We start from the raw sequence: 14,665 nt of genomic DNA, 5'->3' as shown, positions 1-14,665 counted from the left end.
GAGTGGATGAGGGTCTTTGCTGTACTTTGTTCACTTGTCTCAGCCTCTGAGTTGGTAGGAAATGGAATCGTGGCCCCCTTAAATGCTGAGGACAAACAGCATTTAACTGAGCTAGCACATGACAATAGACATCTCTGTTGTTCATCAGGACTCATATACTTTAGAGCTCAAGCAATGGTTTGATCTGTCTTCTCAGCACTGTCTTTCAGTGTCTGCCTTGTCTGTTAGACAGACCCAGGCAGTCTGGTCCAGTCCTCCTTCGTTGCCTTACTTGCAGGTCGCATGCAATTCATGTGTGGTCCCGTGGACTGGGACCTGTCTCTGGCCTGCACAAATGCTGCCTCTGAAGCAAGCATTTGGAAAGTACGCCTGAGACACGCAAAGCTCATTCTCCCCATTCCGTGTTATCTTCTCTGTCCCAGCATCTTTTGGGGGAACTTCCATCGGGTGTTTTCTGCTGGGCAGTTGATGGCTGAGAATAAACGCTTCATCTAAAGTCCCACACTTATGAGAGTGCTGTTCTATTCAGTGTCCGCTTCTGCTCCGTGTTCCTTCACATGGACTTCTCACGTGAAAATGTGCTGTGATAGTGGATAACTTTTCTGGTATGCCTCACTGCCATAATGTTGATCTCGGCATTTTTTAGGGAAGAAGGATTTTAGCATGTTTTCTTTTTCCCATCCTTTCTTCTTTCCCCCCCCGCTTAAAAAAAAAAAAAAAAAAAGAAAAAGGAGAGAAAGAGCTGGGGACCTATGCTGTACTTTGGAAAGTTGGATGCTTTTGCTCACTGATGCTGAACAGTGGCTGTAGTTTCCAGAGTGGCTGATTTGCATCTCTTCACCTGATCACAGAAACAGATGTACTGCAGAGGTCACCTTGCCGGGAGTGCTTGGGCTTTGTGATGGGCCAGGCCTGCTTTAGTACAGGATCCCTGTATTTGGCTTTTGTGAGCGATTTGTGTACAGCTATTTACCACCTCGAAAAGAAAGAGCAGTCCTTCGTATTTCGCTTGAAGAGGGATTCTGGAATCTTCCTTGGATTAAATGTTTTGTGTGTGTGTGTGTGTATAGCTTAGAGTCCCCCGCAGCTTGAACGTAAGCGTAGACAAGTGGTTGTGGCTGTATTTGCAGTTGTATGCGCTGTCAGCAGAGCACGTATTGGCTAGTCTTAGAGGGCCACAGGGCCTAAGTGCCTCTGGGCGCTGCCTGAACCTCAGCGGCACATGGAGTCAGAGCCTGGGGACTCTGGTGTTTGTTGTGGGCACTTTGTGTGCGCGTGAGTACATGTGAGCGTTTTACTTCTTCGGTGTTGAAGTTAAACCTGGTGTGAACAGGAGCCTGCCTGCTGAAGAGGAGTGACTTTCAGTATTTTGAATTAGGAATTGGTACTGGAGCAGTGGAATTAATTTATTTTTTTGCACAAGCTGAACTGGGCCTTTGTCTCAGAGTAGTTGCAATATTTATGCGCTGAAATGCAGAAGCTTTTGTGTCAGGGAAGTTACTTCGTTTCTGTTAGGTTTACTTAATGAATTTTACTTAGTAGAATTGCATTTCCTTAATAAGGCTTTTGAAAGGAACATGAATACTGGTCTTTTGAAGACAAGCTGTAATCTCTGTGAATTCCTTTTTTTTTTCTTCCCGTTGTTTACTTTAGAGGTAGCATGTGATAGATACTTTCAAGGAGTTTAATTTGTAGCTGCCTTTGCTTGTGTGTAACCCTTTATTAGGATATAAGCCATTCCAAATCCTGTGTCCGGTTTTTCTTGCTTTTCTGAGTAACTTAAAATGGCAGATCTCTTCTTTGTTAATTGCCATATATTCATTATTACATTATATTCATATTATTACATGCTGTTCTTCAGGAGCTGCAGGTTATCTATGTAAGGTGGTGCAGAGACAAGTATTGTTCTTTTTAACCGGCCATATTTACCCACAGCTTAGAAAAAAAAGTAAGAGATATTGTGCATAAAGCTTTCTGGGATTGTCTGGAAGCTCAGCTAAAGGAAGATCCACCGACATATGACCATGCAATTAAACTGTTGGGAGAAATTAAAGAGGTAAGATCATGTGATATCAAGGTAACTTACTGAATTTGTGTAGCTGCATTGATATGAATGGGCAAAAGTGGTCAAAGTTTGGCTTTTCATAAAGGACTCTCTTGATCTTTTTCATTACTATATCATTGTCTGTGAACGTATATAAGTTGTATAACCCCAGAGGAGAAATTTGAATCTAAAACCAAATGCAAAACCATGTAAGATAAATAAAAGTTAAGTAATACTAGTTTCATAATTCCAAGCTTCCTTCGTGTTATGACAGTGGTATTAGTTACGGAATCAATGAGATGCCCCAACACTGGGCTGACAAAACCAAGTACAATAGTCTTAAGTACGATCTGTACTACAGAGCATTTACCACTTAGTAACTTCAGCACCACGCAGAATGAGGTGAAACACTTGGAGTTGGTGAATAGTTGGGTTAAAAAAAAAAAAAGAAGAAAAAGAGATTCCACTTGTAAAGGGCAATTAGTTTAAATAAAAAGTGGTTCAATAACTGTTTTGATCCTTGTAGTCTTTGATATGTAGAACTAATGCACTGTTAAAAACTTTCCATTTCAGAATCTCCTGTCTTTCTTGTTGCCTGGTCATACTAGACTGAGAAGCCAGATTACAGAAGTTCTTGATCTGGATTTGATAAAACAGGAGGCAGAGAATGGGGCCCTTGACATTTCTAAGTTGGTCGAATTTGTTATTGGGATGATGGGGACTCTCTGTGCTCCAGCTCGAGATGAAGAAATTAAGAAACTGAAAGATATTAATGAAATAGTTCCTCTGTTCAGGTACTGAAATGGTATTTATTAGTCATGTTGAGAGTCCCTTAAATAATTTTAGATGGGGGGAGGGGCATTCCAGCAGGGCAACCTGCAAACCTTTGTAGAAAAAAAGAGTGATAGGAAAAGGGATATAGTTGTGGGTGTGAAGGGGAGATACTCCAGAAGTCTTTAACAAGGACCTTCTTTGTTCTGGTGAATTGGAGTATTTGTCTGGCTTCTGCACGTCACTGGAGGACATTTTCTTAAATGCCAAATGCGTATAAGCCTTAAGATAGCAGGTGAATGGTTGGTTCGTATCAGAATTTAATATCGACAGAAGGGGGAAAAAAGCAAGCAGGAGCATAGGAAAAAGGTATTATTGTTCTCCAACCAGTTCTTCCTTTCCCCCCAATTTGAGCTCTCTTTACCCCCCACCCCACTCCCTGTATAATATCCTTTCAGTTCTAAAGGGAGTGTACACACCACGTCTGGGAGCCCAGAGGCTTCTGCTTTGTCACCATGTTCTCCGTTGAACAGCTCAAGGTCTCAATACTTAGAAGAAATTTCATTAACCTTGTTGTTTTCTAATTTGGTGAGCTGCCAAGAGTTCAGGATTGACGTGGCAGAAATATTGCTAGCAGGAAAGAGGTTGCTTTGAAATTAAGGTGTTTTTCTTTTTTTTTTTTTCTTTTCTTTCTTTTCCCCCTTGGGTCTGATTATTCACTTCCCACTGAGGTTGGCTTTATAGGCTGCCAACAGAGATAGTATGCAAGCTTGGAAATCCAGATGTCTTTTTATGTATTCAACATACGATATTGCACATCCTGGGAAATATAATCTATGGAGCTAGTAAAGTTAATTCCATGGAGGCTTTTTTACAGGAGAGCAAGTTTTATTTCCTACTTGGAAGAGGCACATGCATGCGTGTACATGCCTGCTCAAGCTTTCTCTCTGTCTCATGCTCTTAAATTGTTAAGCACCCTGTTAATGTTTCCCATGCATGTTTTTGCTCTTTCCTTAGACAATCTGTAATAAATCTTGTAAATAGTACCTCTTAAACATCTGCAGCCTTGAATAACTTTTTCTGTTTGTTTGTTTAGAGCCATTTTCTCTGTATTAGACCTAATGAAAATGGATATGGCAAACTTCGCTGTCAGTAGTATTAGGCCAAAATTAATGCAGCAGTCTGCTGAATATGAAAGAAAGAAGTTTCAGGAGTTTCTTGAGAAACAGCCAAGTATGACTTTGTTCCTTTCTTTCTTCCCCTCTGACCTCCCAGTAAACTGCGTGTCTTTGCTTGTAGATCCTGAAAAGAAATCAGATTTTTTGTAAGTTCTAGAATTCATGTGGTAAATGACAGCTTGTGCCCCAAAACTGTGGTTTGAAAAAATCTGCCGCAACAACAGTTCTGCGCTTTGTACACTGGAGTTTAGTTTCATTTCAATACCGTGTAGGGCATACTTAGCTAGCATCATCTCACCTCCAACTTCCCATAGCTGTGTGGTGTTTTAATTCTGTTTTAGACGTTCTGCTTAATGCAATAGATGAAATGCATGTCAATAACTGATATCGTGGGTATTAGCAATAGTAACTAATGGGATTGTTTGGAAATTATTGGTGGAAAAACCTAACTTTGAAAAGGAATTTTCTTAACCAGATTTTTTTTTTCCCTGCTCTTCCAGATTCTTTAGACCTTGTCACAAGGTGGTTGCAAGAAGCAGCAGATGATCTTGCAAAGCTGAGATGTAAAATGTTGCCTCCCCACTGTAGTGGTGATGGTGCCACTGGTGGAGCGTCCGCATTGTGCTCCACTGCTGTACAAAATCAGGCCTATCTGAAGCTCCTAAAGTGGGATCATGTAAACAGGCCTTTTCCAGAAGTAGGTATTTAACAGAAAAATCGATTTCTGTGCTTGTTCAGCTTTTCTGTTTCTGGGATGTAACAGGAGGTGTTTAGTTTTGTAGCCTTGCAACAAGTACAATACTAAAACATTTATCTCTTGATTGAGAGCTCTTGTAGCTCTTCTAATAGGTACTTCTTTTTCGGTATTGAAACATACTTAGTTGGAAAAGAGGAGTTAATTCTTTTTGTTTTGTTCCTGTTACTCACCTGCTGAGCATGTGTCGCTCTTTTCTGTGTCTTTGTCTTATCTTCACTGCTGTGAATAGGTAGGCACCACAGTGTCACTTCACAGCCCAGCATTCTGACTTATTCCCTGCTGCCGTCCTCATTCTTTGCAGACAGTGCTAATGGACCAGACCCGCTTTCAGGAAATACAGCTGGAGCTGGAGCAGCTCCTCTTGACTGGGACTGTCCTTCTGGTCACGTTCAGTGCAGCAGGCTCGGCACTCGTTGATATGCCTGGGTTTGCTGAGAAAATCAAAACCATTGTCAAGGTGCTGCTGACAGGAATGCATCTTCCGTGAGTATTGAATGATCCTAGTCACACAGAGGCAGGTGTAGTTCTGCTTTCACACAAGTAAGTAATCAGTTTAAGCCTCTCTCTGGCTGTGGACTGCAGAACACGTAGAGGAAGGGATGAGGGCTTTTTATGAGCCCAGGCTGACAATTTTAATTCAACTTACTCAGACAGAACCGTCTTTTCTTGCTCTGTTCTTTTCTGATACATACATGCTCCTTTCTTCAGAGTATGTTTTTCACGGTGCCTGGTTGGCGCGTGAGAGTGCAAGCAGCTAACCATGCTTACGGTTTGGGCCAGGCTCCCTTGAGAATTTGAGTGTGGTACAGTAAGCTGCTTGCTTACTGTATTTACATTTAGATTTAGAATGATTGCTGTGCACATTCTGGGTTGATAACTGGTTTTTGCATTGGTCAGAGCTGTCTGTGTAGGCAGAAAGTCGGCTCTTACTTGTATGGATTGTTCAGGCTGGAAATCGTTAATGCTATCCTACCTCCTTGTTTTATACCTCAACTTTATTTTTCATATGTATAAAATGTATTATTCTTTATAGTTCTGGCTTTATCTGGATTACGCTTCTTCCATTACATTTGATAAATAAGGCAACTATAATTGGATAGTTTCTCTTTAAAAGGTGGGAAAAAAGTGAATAACTAATATAGCTAAGTAATGCTGTATTCCACATTCTCTAGGTCCTTTAACCTGCAGGAATCTTTGGCTACCATCGGGGAAAAGGTGTGTGCTGAAGTTAACAGCTGCCTTTCCCAGCATGGGTTTGCACCATTCTCAGCTGAGAGAGAGGCTGGACTTAAAGGACAAATCCAAGCGGCGGCCAATCCGGATAACACCATATGCAAGCTAATAGGTATGCTTTGACAAAAATGCTCTGTTCTCAAGTGACCGCTCGTCTGTCTTTGTGAAACTGTTGGTGGCATGTCATGGCGTGGTTTCTCATTTAATGTTTCAACTACTTGTTTACTATGTTGAGGCTTTCTGTATTTTACATGAGATTGCGCTATTTCTAATTGACTGTCTCTTTTGAAAACAAACCAAACCCCTTGGTCCAATTTTTCCAGATTCTCGAATTGAAAAGTTTCTGGAGAATTATCTTGCGTCTAGTCACCAGAAATCGTTACCTGCTATTCCTGGAGGATTAGGCCCTATTCAAAGAGAGCTGGAAGAGATTGCTGTCAAGTATGTTCGTCTTGTCAACTACAACAAAATGGTCTTCAGCCCTTACTATGATGCAGTCCTTGGCAAAATACTGACTAAGGGAGAATCCCAACTTGTAGGGAAGTCAGAAGAATCATAAAACCAGTTTGTACGCTACCAATACGGTATTGTCAGCGATTTTAAAAATTGCACTAATATTTGTCTAGGAAAACAGCTTTCCATGTAAATACTGGTTCCTTTTAATTCACGAGTGGTGATTGATGAGGAAAATAGATGAGATGCAAAAGGGGTTCTGAAGTAAATGACGAAAGAGAGATGCATTTTTAATGTAAGTATGCAACCTGGGGGGGGGATGTCTTGGTAGTTTTCTGGCTGCAATTTTTAGATTTTTGAGCTGATGCTAGGTAGGACAAGTGTAAGAACCAAACTTGGTATTTAAGTAAGTAAGTAAGTGGCTCATTTTAGGGCATTTTACTCTAATTTACCGTGAATTTAGTTTGACTAATCCAGAGTAGATTAGCAATGGTCCTTTCCAGAGGGCGTGATTTGGCTTTAAAAAAAAAAAAATCTTACTTTAAAGACTTAGGAAGAAAGCTAAAATTCTAGATAAGAGAAACTTTAACAGGCAAAAAACAAAGCCAAACAGCACTTTATTGTAACATTGTGGTTAGTACGGTAGGCTACTAGTTTTTTCTGCATTTTACTGCATTTTTAATAGCCTTTTTTTGCTGTTTACCTGCAGATGTTACAAAACACATAATATATTTTTGTAGCAAATTTTCTGGTTATTGGGTAACTGTCCTCTGCTATGTACAGTACTTACAAAGGTGGCAATCTTATAGATTGCAGCTGTATTTATCTCTTGTAAAGAGTTCAGAAGGGCAGAGCTAAAGCATTTTGATAAAAGTGGCATTTCTTACCTTTTTTTTTGCTAGTAGTTTACTCCTTTTTATGTGAAATACTAATTTTAAAGTAAATTTTGTCATTTTCAGAAGGTGGGTTTAAAGTGTGTGAAACTTTAGGCTGAAAATTTTACTTGTTTTTTAAAACCACTGGAGATGGTTGCATATTCAATCATGTCTTCAAAAATATCCAGGAAGTGCAGAGCACTATCGGAAGTAGAAGAGATTTTAACGTACTGTGAGAAGTGAATGGTTTAATGTTAGTTTGCATATACAGGGAATATTTTCAGTAGAAGATTTTTTTCACTTTGTAGAGGCGTACTTGAAACTTAAAATATTTGTAGGTCTTGAATTTAATTAGCTACATGTTGTATAGATGAGTGTTCACAGAAGAGCTCGATGATCTTACAGCCTTGTTGCAATTTCAGACTCAGCTAGGAGGTAAGTACATTTGAAATTTTCCTCTAGTTGAGCACAACGCTGTATTACAGTAATCAAACTTTGATGATTTTGAAAGCAAAGTTCATAGTTATAAACAGTGTGTCCTAAGTACTAGACTACCCAAAATAGAATGTGTTGTCGTCTTCAAAAAAAACCCAACAAGTTACATGAAATAAATCAAGGGCCCTTTTATTGCTAACATCCAGGTTCATTTTATTAATTGACTAGTCAACCAAAGTTAATAGACCTTCTCGAAGGAAGCACTTGATTATGAATCAGTGTTGATGCTTCCCTTTCCTGTTCTCCTTTAAATGTCAGCGTGGCTATAGCCGCACTAACTTTGAGTTTGGAGGAAGGTGGGATAATAAGACCTTTTATTCTGTATTAATTAGCCTATGCAACTATAAAATAAATCTTTTCTCATTCATTGCAAACCCCCTTCCCCAAGGGAAAAAACCCACCAAAACCCTGTAAGAGATCACCAGCTCAGACAAGTGATTTTTCTCTCGGCTAAGTGTACTCAGATAGTAAAATGGATGTCTGTCTCTGAATCTTTCTTCGATAACTCAAAAATGAGTAGGTTGGTTGGCCAGAAGAAAAAGTTCTGAGTAGGTTTTTGGTGTGGTCTGTTTAATTGTTTGAATCAGCAAAGGATACTACAGAGGTCTTCAAGATTGCTGCATCTGCTTACTGTACTTTGTTACTAGTGCAGGAGCCACCTCAAAATACAGCCTATAGCTCTGTAGCTCCAAAAAATTAATTCAGTAGTCTGCGTAACAAGAGAGCTACCAGAAACATTATTGCTAGAGATAGGGGGAAAAAAAAAACCCAAGACAAAGCTGTTGTCGTTTTTGTTAAATGAGAATTGCAGAAGTTAGTTATAAATTGCTGCTGTTATTTTATATTTTAGTATTGCCTAGAAGCTGCCTTTAAAGGCCCCTGTGAACTATGCATACTACAAAAATTTAGATGCTGTAGGGGATGATCTCAAGGATGTGGGGAGGAACAACATCACGGGGAAGCAACACACTTGGAAAAGGCTTTGAAAAGTGTAAGAGTGACGCCAGAATGAATGGGACTGCATTATCAACAGATAAAATTGTACTTGCTTAATCTAGGAGATGGCTGCTCCCAGTTCTGGAATTCAGGGTCCAGATGTCCGTGACGGCCAACTCCTGCTTACTCTGACATTGAAGCATGGATTGTCCTGCCACTAGTTCATGCGTAGTGCTCGCAGGGCCGATACAGTAAGTAAGTCCCATCTCTCCTCGCAGTAGGGGTTTGATCCCAAGGCTTCACGTAGAAAAAAGAGCAGTACCCGCATCTGGCTGGGATCTCACCTTTGGGGGGTACGCACTGTGGGAAGGAGTGCCTCCGGGGGGGGGTGCTGTAGGCCTTTCAGCGGTAAAGATCTGAAGAGACTGTGATAAGTGCCCGCAAGTGCAAGTCGTGTTAGTGATTTTCCCAGGTTGTTTTTTTAATGCTGGTGGTTGACAAATAGTTTCTCTCCATCCTCTTTAAAAGAAACAGGGAGATACAATTAAGTGGCAAAGCAAAACAGAAATTCTAGGATTGATAAGGCCAGACCCTACCTCCACGTGAACATTTATATGGTTATACATACACTGTTTCACCTTTCAGTCTGGTAGATAGAGCACTGGCCTACGGTCATCTATACTGCTGGCGGCGGGAATGTTTTTCAAGTTGTCCGAGTATCTATCTGAAGTTCCTGTGGTCCGGGGTGAGGGGTTTCTTACTGTCTTATCAGAGTGCAATTCTGAATAGTCAGTGGCAAGTTAAAATCTAAAGTATGCATAGAAACTGCTTCGAAAGTTCATACCGTGTTTTCGTTAGCTTGTTTGAAAATAACAGGTTAAACTATGTAGCGAATATATTAACATTTAGCTTTGTGCATTAAGTAAGTGGAAGACCAATGCAGTTATCCAGGAACAGATTGTGTTAGCTAGTACTCCTGGACAATCCACATTAGATATATGTACCGAGTTTGTCTTACGATGCTGTCTTCTTTAAACAGTCATGGAATTACAAGCAAAAGTATACTGTATCCTCTAGAAAAATGGAAAAAAAGCTAATTCTAATATGTATGCTCTGATCAATTTCCTGTGATGGTCTTATTAACATCGCTTTTGAAGTGGCTGAGTAATATTTAAGAAGTAACTTGTTGTGTTTGAATAAAACCAGAATGAGGCATGATGTTATGGATATCCTTTTATTTTAAAGGAATGTTTTTTTTCCATTTTCAACTACAAAACAGATTCCATACATTCTGCCATAAATAAAAACGAACAATAAGGCAGGAACACTACATGAACAAACTGAGAACAACTGTTTTCCAGAAAATGTGAATTAAAAATGCTTCACAAGTATAAGCCATCCAGTTTTTAAAATAAAACTGTTGAAAACCCACAAGATTTCAAGTGGTAGATGTGAACAGCCTTGAAGAACAAAATGCAGTTTTGACATTTTGCACTTTCGGTTTTGAAAACCTAGTTTCGTTCAGAGCACATTCTAAGGTTGTTTTGGCTGTTTTGGGATCAAGAACCATATGGGAGAAGAGGCACCACAGTAACAAAACCATTTTCAAGATTTTTTTTGTTTGCAGCTGTCCCTTTTAAATGCTTGACTTTTAAGAGACTGATGGACTCAATGCAAGTCTTTGTCTATCACAGTAGAACTCCAAACTTGTTTCACCGGATTCTCTTTTGCTGTCGTGCTCTGTAAATGTCGTGTACAGGGGGAACTACAGATCCTTTCTCCTCATCGTCGTCAGAATCTTCGTGTGGTCTCTTAACAGCCTTATTGAGCATAGCGTTATTTTCCACAGGTCCATTGCCTTCCACAGCTATTTCAGGTAGGCCTCCGGTAATTATTCGTACAGCTTCATCAACAGCTTTAGAAAGAGAAAAAGATTAAATTAATTTGTGAAACTAAATTCCCTGATTAGAAATAAGTAGCATACTATCATCTGCCGTAGTTTACGTGAAGCCTGGAGTACGGATCTGTCCTGTTTTTATATTTCAGAACTCTACCTTCTTTGTAGGAGCTCAGAAAACACTGCTCTTGAATTGTTCTCAAGCACTGCAACAATGTGCATTCAGCGTTATGCCTACCGATGAACCTACCGTACTGCAAATTCGTAATTTAATGTTACAGTGCTGCTAGAAATAATGCCTTGCTTCTTTTAAAGGATATCCTGAAAATCTTCATTTCTTTGTTTTAATGGTTACCACCAAAATGTTATTGAAGTAGCAGCTGGTGATTTTCAGCTTTTTGACTTTTTGTTGGTCTCCCCACAGTTAAACGTACAAACATCTCTGTGTAGATTGCAACCTACAACCGCAGCCAATTCAACAGTATACCCGTAAATAATAATTACACATCTGTAAATGAGGTCTGGATTTTAGACAGCCATATCCATATGTAAAACAAAGTCATACGCAGCACTATCACAGGCTCCAGAGAAAACAAATAACTTACTGTCTGGCAGTTTGCATCTTCTAAATATCTCCATGAGCTCATCCACTTGAACAAAGGGACCCTGATTTGTTACCCCAAAAAAAAAAGTTTAGAAGATTATTTTCAATAGAGTGAGACATACTGTGGTTTGAGACATACAGAATCCCTACAGCTTTTTGCAGTTCTCAGAATTCATTAAAACAAACCTGAAAACAGACAGGAGGTGGCAGGAGCTTCATGAGAACTACAGCTGCTGGTGGAACAGGAAATACACCACCTGGGACAGGATGTAAACCTGGAGCTGCGGGAAGAAACAGCGTATGAAGCCAGTGCAAGACAGCTAGGCTTGAACTGCTTTTGTATCATTATTATTTGATGCAAATAATTACTACCCTGTCACTTTTGCCTCTGCTAATTACATACTGTTTAGTCAGCGATCTGAAGTCTATGAGCAGTGTGTATAACAGCTTATTACCATTTACCAGACCCCAAACTACTTTTGTACTTATTTCCATGTGACCTTAGTATTAAGTAAAATATATATGCCTTTAGCAATCCAATTAAATAACAGCCTAAAAGTTAAGTACATGTTTAGATGACTGAAGGCTAGGAGAGTCTCTGTGATTAGGTTTGCTAAACACACAGGTTAATAGCTTGCCGCCAGGTGAAATATAACCACTTCCGACTGAACATCTGACTTACGTGCCAAGTGTCTTGGCTGAAATGGAATCATTTGTTGAGTGTCCGGTTTTGGATATTCAGGTTTTCTGTCTACTTCATCTTTGAGAACAGGCACGATGGAAGGTGCAACCACAGGGTCTGGAATTATAGCTGCCAGCTTGGCACGGGAGACGTCCTGCGAAAGCCAATTAGAGAGCACTGAACTTGGCAGGATCACATTGCTTGTTCAAATTACAGAACAAAACATCTCTCTAGACCAGTCGCTTATTCTCACTGTGTCGTCATTATAATTTCAGATGTCCTCTTAGAAGACCATCTGGGCAAAGCTTGCATGTTTTCATCAAGCGTTTTAGTCCTACAGTGTCCCAGCTGGGAGTGGAAACACTTGTTTTCGTTCCCGAATGGGACCGTATTTGTCATTTTTGAGTGGCTCCTTTTTTTAGGTTAAAAAGATTTAGGTGAACAGGTGCAGACCACTAGGGCTTCACGACTATCATTTCCCCCTCATTTCATTCCCTAGATTGCATTAGCTGGAAAAGAAATAAAGCATAAGGCAGGCAGCAGGCACGCAAAGCATCAGTTCAAATACGATTACATTTTGGCATGTCAAAAGCAACAGAAATCTGCCCGAGGGCTGAATCATCTTAGGTACACACCACCTCGCGTGCATTTATCAAGATGTACTCTCTTGTAAGCACACCTGTAACTTCAAAATAACGTTGTCCCGATTGCGTTAGAAGTATTCAGTGGCTGAATGTGACTCTTACTTCCACCTATCGCGTTATTTTACAACTGTGTGAAGACCAACAATTCGGCTGCTTTGCTAACTTTGATGACTTCTGTATTTTTCAAAAATTACTTCTCTGTGTAAGAAATAAATGGAAGCTGAGGCACTATTTTTGAGACATGAATTGAAGGCTCTCTTCCTGTTCATGCAAATGGGAAACAGCAGTTCCTCCAACAGAGCTATTTCTGCTTCTCTGGCAGCCTATTTTACACCATGCTTAAAAACCAAAACAAAACGTTTTGTTCTGTTCTAATGGTTTTCCAAAGTGTTACGGCCTTCCACATGACTAAAATAGTAGTTAAAATACATGCGGTCAGAAATGAGATGGGAGACCACCAGATACAGGTGTCTGGCCTAGACTTTAAATTCCGAATAACAGCGCCAAAGCACTTTAGCCATAATAAACAACTGAAAAAAAACCAGGCAGCCACTGATCTCTACAGATAATTTTCCTCAGCCATTTGCAGCGATCACTGGGACTGCAGCATGGTTGCTTTGATACGGCTCTCAATGAAGTGAGCGGAGTTTTGCCAACTGGAGCGGCGGGGCAGCCAGCGATGTTTCATACAGTTGACCTGATTCTACAAACTTCCAAACGAATTTTGGTTTTTGAAGGAGCTCAGGTTTAAGTCTGAAGTGGAGGCCTGTAGCTGAGTGGTGATGGCATTAACACATCGACCTTTCCCTGAGAAGAGGAGAGGCAAATATGAATACATGAAGTTGCATCTGTTAGTCATGTTCCTTTGCTCCTTTCTGCCCTCGGCCCACAATGCCTGGCACTTTGCTGCCCAACAAGACAACAAGGAGGAGGCATGCCAGGCCTGTCCTACCTGCTTTTCTATCACGGGAAAAAAGCGTAAGGTGAGTCCTAAACAAGGAATTGCTTAAGTTTGCTAGGACTGAAAAGAGTAACAGTAAAATTAAAGTGTTCTTAGCCACGTACCTTATAACCAAGGGCCTTCAGTTCGCTAGCAGAGCAAGGGTACAAATCCATGAACTTATACCTGTCTACCAGCAGAGCTGTTTCTTTACCCTCATATTCTTCCTTGAATGCCGTAAACCTCCGTTTTTCAACTTTCAGTATACTAGCTAGATCACCAATGTTACTTTCAAAAGCTAAAAACCGAGCCCAGATTTCCCTGTAAAAGAACAGATAAACAGACAGGTGCTGAAGGAGAAAGAATTACTGATCACGACCCGATTAAAAAACACACGAGAGGAGAGATTCAAAGGAGGTAATCTGGGAACAGTGACCATTTCTATTATTTACTTTAGATGCATCTATAACATGCATTACCTTCCCCGTGCCTTACATATTTCTGTAAAAGCTTTCAATCTAGTGGATCGTAAAGGACTTTGTTATGGAAAGGACAGGATTACCGGTGTAAATGACTTCAGCATTTGAGGTAAACTTTCCTCATCAATGTATGATGCACAAATAGACTTTACTCATCCCGCTACACAGATTTTCACTCTGATCCTGATATGTGAAGGACTTTTCAACATAGATTATGATTTAGTTCATCTGCATAGACTAGCATATTCTAGCAGGCAAGAGCAATACCCTATAGGACAATAGGCAGCACTTCAGAATTTTACAGAGCCCAAAATAGATCCAGTTACTGCTTATTTCTCTGTGGAAAATCTCCTATATAACTTAAGCAACATCTGACCATATTTCTGGACTTGATTCAACTTTCATTTTAGCTTTGGAGTTCACCTCTGAAGAAGATTCAGCTTTCAAATTCTTGGTTTTTCTCACTTTTAAAATGGACATAAAAATATTTCTCACGGAAGATAAGAATTAAAGTGCAGAATCGATGTGCACAGCAGTGCGATGTTTGATTTCTTAGTTTTGATGCCTTTATCTACCAGAATAATAATGGTGAGCACTTGGACTGCGAAGGGTTTGGTAAGCATTTTTTCAGAGAAATAAATTTAAGGAGTAGTAATGAAAATGTGGCAGTGAGTGGT

The 14,665-nt window shown here is 40.1% G+C and overlaps 2 protein-coding genes across 2 annotated transcripts in view; one reads left to right on the top strand and one right to left on the bottom strand.

Annotated features, from left to right (window-relative positions):
- The window catches only part of TCP11L1 (t-complex 11, testis-specific-like 1), a 14,220-nt gene extending 4,262 nt beyond the window's left edge, over window positions 1–9,958 (top strand). The window contains exons 3-9 of the mRNA XM_009334500.1: window positions 1,936–2,056; window positions 2,618–2,838; window positions 3,912–4,048; window positions 4,494–4,690; window positions 5,052–5,233; window positions 5,923–6,095; window positions 6,307–9,958. Coding sequence (XP_009332775.1) covers window positions 1,936–2,056; window positions 2,618–2,838; window positions 3,912–4,048; window positions 4,494–4,690; window positions 5,052–5,233; window positions 5,923–6,095; window positions 6,307–6,542 — 1,267 coding nt within the window. The 3' untranslated portion in view covers window positions 6,543–9,958. The remainder of the gene's footprint in view (window positions 1–1,935; window positions 2,057–2,617; window positions 2,839–3,911; window positions 4,049–4,493; window positions 4,691–5,051; window positions 5,234–5,922; window positions 6,096–6,306) is intronic.
- A 2-nt stretch (window positions 9,959–9,960) lies between these two features.
- CSTF3 (cleavage stimulation factor, 3' pre-RNA, subunit 3, 77kDa) overlaps window positions 9,961–14,665 on the bottom strand; it is a 52,790-nt gene continuing 48,085 nt past the window's right edge. Inside the window, exons 18-22 of the mRNA XM_009334574.1 lie at window positions 13,635–13,830; window positions 11,926–12,079; window positions 11,430–11,524; window positions 11,245–11,305; window positions 9,961–10,657 (exon numbers count right to left, since the gene is read on the bottom strand). Coding sequence (XP_009332849.1) covers window positions 10,455–10,657; window positions 11,245–11,305; window positions 11,430–11,524; window positions 11,926–12,079; window positions 13,635–13,830 — 709 coding nt within the window. The 3' untranslated portion in view covers window positions 9,961–10,454. The remainder of the gene's footprint in view (window positions 10,658–11,244; window positions 11,306–11,429; window positions 11,525–11,925; window positions 12,080–13,634; window positions 13,831–14,665) is intronic.

The sequence above is a fragment of the Pygoscelis adeliae genome, unplaced genomic scaffold (assembly GCF_000699105.1).
Source record: "Pygoscelis adeliae isolate BGI_AS28 unplaced genomic scaffold, ASM69910v1 Scaffold171, whole genome shotgun sequence".
NCBI classification, from domain to species: Eukaryota; Metazoa; Chordata; class Aves; order Sphenisciformes; family Spheniscidae; genus Pygoscelis; species Pygoscelis adeliae.
Note: the sequence above shows the minus strand (reverse complement) of the source record. Positions and strands in the feature narration are given on the sequence as shown.